This window comes from Cryptomeria japonica, chromosome 11, assembly GCF_030272615.1.
Source record: "Cryptomeria japonica chromosome 11, Sugi_1.0, whole genome shotgun sequence".
In the NCBI taxonomy this organism is placed as follows: Eukaryota; Viridiplantae; Streptophyta; class Pinopsida; order Cupressales; family Cupressaceae; genus Cryptomeria; species Cryptomeria japonica.
In genome coordinates, this window is record NC_081415.1 from 58,052,753 (window position 1) to 58,063,957 (window position 11,205).

The window sequence follows — 11,205 nt, forward strand, 5'->3', positions numbered from 1 at the left end:
GGATGTCTCGATGCTTGACAATAGTCTCCATCCTGTGTGAAGAAACCTCCTTGGGGCCTCTATCTGACAATGCCCTCAATATTCTTTTCTTACCTTCAGCTAGAAACTCCAACTACATCCTGCAGTGATCTATGACATATCTGCCAATCCCCTGTAACCACTGCATACCAATAACTACATCATAATCCTCTAATGGTAGGACATAAAAATCATCTGTCAAGGTGTAGTCTCCCATCTGAATATTGAGTTGAGGAATCCTCCTGGTACATCCCAACACTACACTATCTGCAACCGTCACTCCAAATCCTGAAAATTCCTCTGACTGCAACCCACATTTCTCTACCAGATGCTGATCAATAAAATTATAGGTTTCTCCAGTATCCACCAAACACACTACATGCTGCCCCTGAACAATCCCCTTTAGTCTAAAGGCGTGGAACTTAGGATAGCTCAAAAATGTGGCCATAGTGACATTGGCCATACCCTGAGCATCCGTAGAATCAAGCTCTATCTGTGGTGGCTCATTATGTACCTCCTCATCATCAGTGTCTTGTATATGCTCATCCTCCACGTCTGAGCTCACCTCAATGAGATGGGCTTTGCCCTTGCCAAGGCATCTGTGACCCGGTTCCCAAGGCTCTTTGCAAGTAAAACACAACTTCTTTCTTCTCAATTCATTCCTAGATTCTTGATCAATCTTAGGAGATGTGTTTCCCTTCTGCGGAGTAAATGTCTTTCGGAAGGGTTTGGATTTCCTAGGAAAGCTTTTGTTTTGCTGAAATGTGGAGGGTGGAGGTGAGGTATCCAAGTCCAATGTAATCTGTATAGCCTCCTGCAGATTCTTAAGCTTTAAAGCCTTGACTAAACCATGGAGTCTCTCATGTAGACCCTCAATGAACAACATCACTGCCCTTCTATCGGGCATCTCAGGCACCATCACTGTTGCACGCCGAAACTCATCAATATAAGTCTCCACATGTCCTGACTGTTTCAGGAGAGCTTAGTCCCTGTAATATAATTCCACATCCTTCCTGTCAAACCTGGCGATCAATCTCTCTGTGAACTCTGAATATGAGTGAATGAGAGCATGGTTCTGAGTGACCAATCTATGGTGCCACCAATCGTATGCAACACCCTCCAAATGCAGGACAAAAAACTGAATGGCTTCATTTTCAGCCATAGGTTTCAAGGATAAGTATATGTCCAACTTATGGACCCATGCTCGTGCACTAATGGAGCCACTGCCATCAAATGTGGGTAAGGTAAGCTTATATGTGGCTTTCTTCAAATCATTATTCCACTGCTATTTGGGCCATCTATCATTCTGTCCCCTCATAGAATCTCTACATTGCATACAATATTGATGCAAAGGGAAAGCATCTCTGACGTGTGTCGGAAGTCAAGCCCACTCATCGCTGGCAGCCATAAATGTATCCTGAAAAGTCACTCCATTCTGTGGATCAGCCAATGGTGGTTCATCTCTAGGAGTGAACCGAGGAAGCATAGGTCTATCGGCTGTCCTAGTATGTGTCCTGTCTCTCCATGGTGAAATAGATGCACTTCCCAGGGAAGATGGAGTCCTACTGCCACGACTCCCTGCAACTGAAACTGATTTGCTATGACTTCTGCACCTACCCCTGTGATTTCCCAAATCCATCCTATCCAGTGTGCCCTGTAACTTGTTAATAGCCTGGACAATTCTCTGTTGCGCATCAGCCAAGCTTCTCATAATCTCATTAGGATCAAGTCACTCTTGTCTTCCCTCATCCCTGCTATTCTCTTGATCGGCCATATTATTCTCTGTTGGTTGTTCAGTAACAAAGTTCAAATCCACCCGTGGTCTTCTGCGTGTATAAAACCTATAAGTGCCAAATCCGCCACGATGCAGAGAATTGCCACGATGCAGAGAATCACTTCGATGACCCCCAGGCTGGCAAGATCACCGCTTTGATACCACTGAAAGATGTCGACTAGGAGATGGCTCAATTCTGATTTGTTTTGTTTCAAAATTAATCTTGGACCAACATATTGTAGCTTGGAGTTTTTGAGGAAGTTTTGAGTTTTAATGCATTTTGGAGGTTTTTTGATGATAGAATGAATAATGCAATTTGGAATTCAAGACAAGAACAAATTACAACTACTGAAACTAAATTTCAAAATATCTGATTTATTATCAGCAATTAATAAATGCAAAGAATTGAAGAATTTCAACACTAACATGCCAAATTGGCTTACCAAGGGTCCAACGCCTTGCCTGGAGGGCTTCTTTATTGACTTTATTGAAGAGAAATGCTGCTACAGGAGCTTCCAAAGTGTTCTAACAGCTCCAAAGGGTTTTTTTCTTCCAAATAATAATTATCAAAAACAATTGAATGGATGAATAGCTGATCTGGAGCTTATTCTGAAATCTTGCCAGGAGAGATCACCAAAATTGCTTCCTTTTCCCCTCTAATTTGCTGATATCATTCAAATGTGCTGGGGTTTCACCAAATAGATTACCAATATGCCTTAGTTATCTCCTACAATGATTTCACAAGCAAGAGATGCTCCAAAAACCTTCTTATTTATTTATTTGCAATCTCAGGCTTCCAAAGATGGTACAGCTGACCTAGGAGAGGTACGACTGGCTTAAATGTGCATTAAACTTGCTGAGAAATGTGTCCAAACTGCTCAGATCTGATTGGCATTGCTAACCCTACAATCTGATACAAAAATCTACATGATTTGACCCTTGAATGGCTTGAAAACTGATCTTTCCTGAGTGTTGAAGAAGGATTAATGGCTGGGGTATTGTCCAACCTGCCTAAAATTGAAGGTTTTCGTCTCCAATTTGGCCTCCACACTGCTGTACCTGCTATGGCAGAATATTGCAGAGGAGAAGAATGAATAATTTCCAAATCACATAATGCCGAATTTGCACGTACAACCTTCTTTAAGCCTCCAATCCCTAATTCGACCTCATTTGGCATCTTCTGAAGATTCCAATGGAATCTTTTCTCCTTTCAATAATTCAACCAGCATGAGGGGTCAACATAACATTAAAGTGTGGCCACCTTTTAACTCACCTAGGAAGTTGTGCCAAGAGGCTACTTATAAAGACTTATTAAAACATCTTTTAAGTTAACTTTTTCTAATTTTAGAAAAAGTGTCTATTATAACTTTATAATATAAAGTTACATTATTAAGTTCACCAAAGCAAGTAAATGACTTAGTATGGGTCCCCTTTGGCTAACCAATCATCTCCAAACACTGAACTTCACCTGTGGAGATGGATGACAGGCGAATCTGTGCATCTGGATAGCAACTAGAGAACTGGGGACATTACTTCCAATCTTTTACTGTTAGAAGTTTTATTGTGGTTATTTTAATACAAAGTTGAGCATTTCAGAAAAGGGAAGTTGTGAACCACGGCTCCCCCACCTCTTAGTTTGATCCTCTTTATAGAAGTGGTTCATGTTCTGAAATTTATTCTGCAGGTGGATGGCAATACAAATTGGATTTGAAGCAATTGACTGATTCTAAAGTCAAATATAGACCATACATAATCCTGGAACATCTGAATTTGTTTCCAATTATTTCCTTGTCCCAGGGAACTAACAATGACCATTGAAATTCTACTTAGTGCTTTAAAAAGTAATAAAATTGTTTAGTTGACCCATGTAAGCTTTCCTTTGAGCTAAGTCTTATCATTGTCCATGACAGTAACAATCAAACCATTATTTTGTTTATTGGTGTTTGGAGGTGCATCAATGCCCCATGTTGAAATTATTATTGTCATTGATGTCAAAGGGAAGATCAACATCACATTAATTGAAGTCACTGCTTGTCCAAAAGGAATGTTACAATACTGTCTTTGATGTCAAAGAAGAAATCAGTATGTTGCTGTCAAAGGAAATTACTTATTTAAATTAATATTTATATCATCATCTTCTTGCTGGCCGACCATAGTTTCATATAAATTAATAAAGCATGTAAATAAGTTTATTATTAAGAAAGCTGACCCCCTTCTTATAAGCAAAGACAAGTTTCATTTATAATGGGCTGACCTCATGAATGGCGCCCAGGTCAAAGATCAATCATGCTTTATTTATGTGCTGCCTGACCTCCCTCTAATAGGTGATTTGAAGATTAAATTAAAATGTTTTTGTTTTATTTAGAGGCCGGCTTCCTTCAACAAGTCGCACCTTTTGGGTATGATATAAAAAGGAGATGACATGGAAGAAAAATAACAAGTAGAGTTGCAATGATAAATTAGTTCAATTAAGAGCAGACGTAAGAGAAGAAAATTATGAAGTCTTTCAGATCTATATTGAAGAATATATGCAGGTCTTGTATGAAGAATAAATACAGATGTATATGAAGGATATGCACAAATAATTATGAAGAATAAATGCAGTCTTGTATGAAGAATAAGTGTAGATGTATATGAAGAACATGTGCAAATACTTGTGAAGAATTCATTGCAGATTTATAGCAGACATTATGCCTAATTTTCTAGCAGGTTTGAGTCAGAATTTGAAGCAGACCTTGGTGTAATCAATATATCATTTTGGAGCAGTCATAAAGTGCATTCATCAGATCAATTTTATTGCCTATTTTGAGCAGACTATATGGCATATTTGAGCAGACTTATATAGCAAATTTGAGCAGACATATGAGTAGGATAATGAGAGACTTGTGAGCATATTTATGAGAGATTTCAAGGAAGAATTGTGAAGAGTTTTTGAGAAGAATGAAGAAGAGTTTTGAGCAGATTTGTGAAGAGATTTTAACCTAAAAGAAAGCCAGAGTAAACTGAAATGAAATTTCATTGGCTTGATATCAACCTAACTAGGTTTAATTTCTTGGAATTCTTGTAATCTTGACTTTTCAAAAGAATTTTAACATTTCAGTTGTTAACAATAATACCAAGGTAGTTGTTTTGATCATCAAGGTTAGGTTGGGACATATTTCTTTTTCAGATGCTAACAAAGTGGGATATATTGGAGCTTCAATTTGACATCGGCCATCCAGTTTTATTGACAAGACCCTACAATTGTATAAACAAGTGGGAAGTAGATGTGTATACATAATTGATTATAGTATATAAACATTGTGGAAGCAGAATGGTTCCTATTAGAAAGACAAAAATTAGCTTGTAGTGCTGAAAAAAACGAATTGTAGTAGTGTTTTGTATTAAAATGAAGGATTTTTTTTGTTATATTTAAATATCCTATATATTCCGCAGGCTTAATGCTTTGTTCATTGGTAAAACTCACTACTAAAATGCATGCCCTGCACTAGTTAGGGAACTACATTCCATTATATATACGGAGGTTCAAAAGGCCTGCAAGGAGTACAATAACAATACATGAATGCTTTAGACATATATAGCATAGTATTCCATGCATGTTAAATAGGTACCAAGCAAACTAATACATGCCTTGAGAGAAGTCCTACTCTTGTGGGCTTGTCTTAATCCCTCTTGAAGCAGGCATCATATATTTTCTCTTTAACAATCTAGATAGATTTCAGCAGCAACTATTTCATTGAAAGGGAATGTTCCCCGTGCTTTGATTTTCCATTGAAACTTGTACCTATAATCCCTCAAATTCTCAACTCGAAGTCCATCAATGTTAACGCCATCATCCACTTAGATGCAAAATCAAGGAAAATTTGGTGAATATTAATAGTTAAAATTGTGGCTCAAATTGTTGCTCTCTTCTTTTGTACTGGCATGTCTTTATTATCTAATGGAAAAATATTTAACACTCCCTTTATTGTTTTACGAATCTGCTAAAATAGTTTTTGATTAAGGATCAAACAGGTTTTGAGGGGACCCGAAACCCCTTACAACAAGTTTTGAAGGGACTTGAAACCCTCGGATTTTTCACAGATCCGGAACCCTCAGAAGAACGTTGCAATAAGATACAACATAGCCATTCGGCAGCCCAACCACAACCTAACAAAAAAGATTAAACATTGAAGAGCTTGTTGTAAAAAAAAAGGCCGAAGCCAACCTTCAAAGAGCTCAGACAGACATGAGTATAGGGAACAAGGCTCCCTCAACCTTAACCATGGGTTTTATCAAGGCTCCCATAACCTTATCCTTGAGAATGAGCAACACTAAGAACAACTTGCCAAACAAGATCTCCACCTCAATAGAAGATAAAAGAAAGAAGTCAGCAAAAAGGCCAACATCAGCTCCCTTACAACCAAAAGATAGGGCTCCATCAGCCCCCCAACAACACTTCCAGGCATAACCAGTAGCATCCAACTCCACCTCAATAGGAGAAAGGTCACCTCCAGCGACATCCATCTCCCCCTCAATAGAAGATAGGACCACCTCTATAGGAAAAACCAAAGTAACCCAAAGATGCAGAAAATGAAGCACAAAGTCCAAACCTTGGGAGACAAGGAGGGGGAAAACAAAACCCCCACCGACGAGAGATCTAGGAGTCAAGAGAGATAAACTGAGAAAACCCGACCCCATCATCATAGAAATCACAAACCAAAGAGATTCCAAAGCAACCCATAACAAGAAAACCTCTCCCAAAAGATCAAGATAAACAGGGGGGCACAAGGAGAGATGAGAGACAGAGAAACCACCATAGTTCCATTGCAAGGCAGGGAAGAAGTTGAAACCTCGAAAGAACCCCTCAAAGAATCAAACATGAAGATCTCCAAGTCAAGGCGTAAACAACTTCCACGCAGCCCCACAAAACATGGGGGTAGCCTACCTAAGAAAAACCAGCAGGCCTAAAAGATTCAGAACCTCAAACCAGCCCACCTAGTAAGCAAAAAATCCATATGAGCAAAACTTCCATGTGCATCTTGGACGAAATCTATCGACACCCATGAAGCCACGAAGAGAAGCACCAAACCGTGGCAGAAATAGGCACACAGAGGAAGAAGCTTGAGACCCACGAGGAGGAGAACAAGGCCCATCCAAACAACAGCCCTATCCCCAAGAACATTGCAATCCACCCCGACCATAGCCAAGCCCAGCCGGCAAAACAAATCCCTTAGAACGGATAGGCCCAAGGAAAAACCGGAGCAAGTTCCCCAAATAGAGGATTGAATCAGACCAAACTGAAACCATAGCGCCGCCACCACGAGCCACCAAAAATCCCCATAGACCAGGGAAGAGAAGCCATGCATCCTCATACCATTCGCCTTGTCATCCCCCTCCCCATCTCCAGACTCCTCAGCTTCCTCCACAAAAACCCTAGTTCCAGACCTCCTACACTGACGCTCACCGAAGACAGCAAGAACTAAGCTGAGGAAGGGAAGGAAGGAGACCAGCAAAGCCATAAAGAAGCCCGCACAACCCTCGTCCCCATCGGAATCGCCATCTTCCCCATCACCTACAACTTCTCCCGAAGCCCTAGCCGCCACTTGTCCGCATGCGCGCTCACCCATTTCAAAATAACCTTTAAATGATCTAATCTGCTAATATAGTTATCATTTAGACCATTTTAATATTATTTATGGTCTTTTGAGATGTAAGATTTTGTTTCAAAAGAATTTTCTATTACCTTATCTTGTGCTATTTTATTCAAAACCTATAAAGTTGAACTTTGCAATTGCTTCCTTTGTTATATAATTTCCCTTTCATACTCTTCATATAGTCCTCTTTGACATTGTTCTATAAATTGCAAGTATTGTTAAATCACAAATGTGAACTAATTGATTCTTGTTTTGTAATCTATGATGTCTGCTCAACAAAAGAAAACTATCTTTTTAATGACTCTGCTCAACAAAAGAAAATTATCTTTTTAATGGCTTTCTTGAGCTTGAGGATTTTGAGCTCCTAGAGGCCAACTTGGATGGTCATGACGTTGAATGACTTTGGAAAGGCTTTGAACCAAGAGCTTCATCATCATGACCTACAGCCCTCTACCATAGCTCTATTTGTAGTAGCAAGGGTCATCGGCTACGTTTGATTTTTTGGAACTTTGTACTTAGTTTATAGGTTGACTTTCTCCAAACTATATTGTAATTGAAATTTTGTCAATTGTAACCATCTAGTTATTATTTATGCACTATGAAGTATGCTTTATTAGGGTTTTTTAAAATAAAAGAATGCAAAACTCTCCAAAAATACTAGACATAGGGTTAGGGTTTCCAAAAATTTGTAAAAATTGTAAGAAAGATCAAAATTGTGATTTGATTGGTTTGGAATAAGTTTTTTGATAATTTTATCGTGATAAATTACAAAAGAATCACTACTAATGTAACTATAAATTCATAAAAAACTAATTTTTTTATAAATAGAAAATCTGGAGGAAGCAATTATCTCTTTAACCAAAGCCATTGTTAATCTTTAATGTAATCATAACCATCCTATGAGGACACTTTCAAGCCTTCTCCTAAATGTGAAGAACGCTCTAATGTAATCGTAGCCATTTGTGTTCACCATTGGGTCGGACCCATTGTTGACTGGGGGCTTGTTGAGGATGGATTTGACCTGGAATTAGGGCATCATGTTTGGATGACGTGGGCCTGCCACATTATGCAACTGGGCATCGTTGGGGGCATTAGCTAGATAATGTACAGGGAAAGTTTGTTTTCTGAATTGATTTCAAACTCTAGAAGAACCTCAAGTCTGAATGCAAGCACCGGCACCTGAAGAGAGTTGAAGAAGACCTTCTCTATGCTAAATGTTATATGAAATTTTAGTTTCTTCGTATGACTATTTTTGTATTTTACGGAATGCTGTTCTCTAGCAGTCTTGGACTTGGTTGTATATGGACAGTTCCTGACAACTATTCTAGTATTTCACAACTTTGAGCCCATTGCAAGTCCTTTTTTGTTTTCCATAGTAATTATATTTCTGGATCACGCCTCTAAAATCAACAAGTTTATATGCATTGTTCTTGGCTGTTGTTCAATGCAATTACATTTACAAAATATTTATTATTGGCTGTTTTGTGGCTATTCTTAAACAATTCAATGTGAATTTTTATGATTCTATCTATAGTTACATGCTCTAAGAACTTTCAAATACAATCTTCAGTCATGGATTTGATCTCCTGAATATTTCCTTTCCAGCATATTAGGATTAGTTGAAACACTATACAAGAAGACTAGGATCATAAAATGCCAAATTTTGTCATTGATGCATTCCAGGGAACCTTTTAGCCTTGATAACAAGGGATACTAAAGTCACTTTTTTTATCCAAGAGTGAGAAGTTCGATATGGGTGGTAGTTTCTGGATTAAGTATTAGTGAAGTTCGAAGAAAATAAAATTCACAAATATAATTATGTATTAACAACACTTGACATAATTGATTTTTTGAATCAGATGTGAACGGTACAGGCACAGCAATTCACAGTTAAATGAGCTGGTATGATCATTCACCATCTTGATAATACTCAATTGCATAGAGGGTTAGCATGTCAGTAATGTAGTTGTTTTAAATCAAAGACTTCTGACCTTCCGTCTTTTATTATATCTATATGTTAAATTATAATTGTGCATGGACAGCATTGCCTACCTTTAGACCTAACAGACAGATTTTTTCAATAGATAACAAGGCTAGAGAATGACTTGAGGACAGCAACGGAAAAAATTGTGCAGCTCAAATCTACTGTAGAAGTCCAAAAAAAGCAAAAACAAGAAAGTTTGAGGTACTGAAATCTTCTCCATCTTTTTTGATGAATGTCTCTAGGAAATCAATTTGGGGATGTTCTAATTTGTCTCAATGTTATTGATTTCTATTTTTTATAATTAATCGAGCAACTTAGCTCTTGCATTAGTCTTACTTTGTTTTTACAAACGGGGCATTCCATCTAATTGCAGGATCAAATAAGACTCAGGATAACACGTTATTGAAGTTTGTGAGATCTGTTAAACTCCTTATTTTCTGTATGCTGGGATCATTTCAAGAAAACGAGGAGTAAGAACTGTACTTTCAAATGCTGACTAAGGATGTAGAAATCAAGCTTTAGTAGATGTTTCATAGTGCTATATTGGTATCATTATGTAAGCTTTGTGCCTCTCTAAGTCTACATTATGGAAAGGCATAAGGCGCATCCTATTTGATAACTGATCATGTTGGCATATTTGAAGGAAAGAAGACATTAATTTATTGTAAATATAAACCAAATGAATGTTAACCAGGTTAACATATTTTTTATCCCCTCTTCCAAATCCTCACTGAAATTTTGTAATTTGCAAAGTTGTGAAGCATATATACTTTTCTATGTCGTTTCCATCTTTTCTTTTGTTCTGGGGCCAACATGTATTGGCATTGCCTTATAGGCATAATAACTAAATTTTGGCCAACAAGGATAGGCTGTTTTTGCAAATATCGCACTTAAAAAATATTAACTCTATCATCATTGATTGTTAAATGAGTTACAGTTTTTGGGGGTAGGGGGAGAAATGCATCTTATAGTACTTGAAGGAACATCAAATGAGTCTTAAAATAGTTTAATTTGTTGAATATTAGTTTTTCTTATTTGTAAACATTTCTGATTTTCAGGTTAATATTAAAATCGAATTTCTTGATATTAAAAATGTTCATTGCAGACATTACTAATTATTTTCTAGGTAACATGACATCCCATGATGCACAGATGTGTCTCTATGAGTTGAGTCTGGATTTATATCATATCAAATTCAATGACTAGCAAAAAATATGTAGAATAATTAATATTTTGTATGAATCTATTAGCAGAATATTTGTGGAAAGCATTTAATACAAGGATGAAGATCCTCTCCTGATGTACTGTTAATACCTTGAGAGTGACTCCTTGCTGATTATATTTACGCTAACTCTGACAAGTATAAGAAATTACTGCGGTCATTTCCTGCCTCTCCCACATCTCTGATAAAATGCTTCTATGTGCAAGTGCTTTGGTTGTTTCTGTCCATTTTGAGACTAATAATTACTGCATTAATTTTGCTATGGGTTGAAGGCCTAGTTTTGAATCTCAAAGGTGTCACAAGGTGTGTGTTATCATGTATTTTGGTCTTTCTCTTTGGATGAAAAGCTTGGTCCAACTGTCATAACATGAATTAAATGAAAACCAGTCACAATTCATGAAGTTAACCTTTTCTAACAGTGGTGAACAGACCCTAATGGATTATTAAGTAATAGGAGCCACAATTTTTATTGTTTGTCATCGTTTCTTACACCCAAGGTGATGGCAAGATTCCTTGGCAGTAAAGTAGTTAAATTTTTTTACATATATTCTAATGTGGAACTAAATTTAAC

At 37.5% G+C, this 11,205-nt stretch overlaps 1 protein-coding gene across 3 annotated transcripts in view; it reads left to right on the forward strand.

The window, feature by feature from the left end:
- The window catches only part of LOC131051361 (protein MICRORCHIDIA 2), a 219,274-nt gene extending 209,085 nt beyond the window's left edge, over positions 1 to 10,189 (forward strand). For 2 of the 3 annotated variants that reach the window (XM_057985846.2, XM_057985845.2), the window contains exons 19-21: positions 9,288 to 9,330; positions 9,513 to 9,613; positions 9,786 to 10,189. In XM_057985846.2, the coding sequence (XP_057841829.1) occupies positions 9,288 to 9,330; positions 9,513 to 9,613; positions 9,786 to 9,795 (154 nt within the window). In that variant the 3' untranslated portion in view covers positions 9,796 to 10,189. Of the gene's footprint in view, positions 1 to 9,287; positions 9,331 to 9,495; positions 9,614 to 9,785 lie in introns of those variants that run through there. The other variant, XM_057985847.2, reaches the window with a different exon arrangement.
- The last annotated feature ends 1,016 nt before the right edge of the window (positions 10,190 to 11,205 follow it).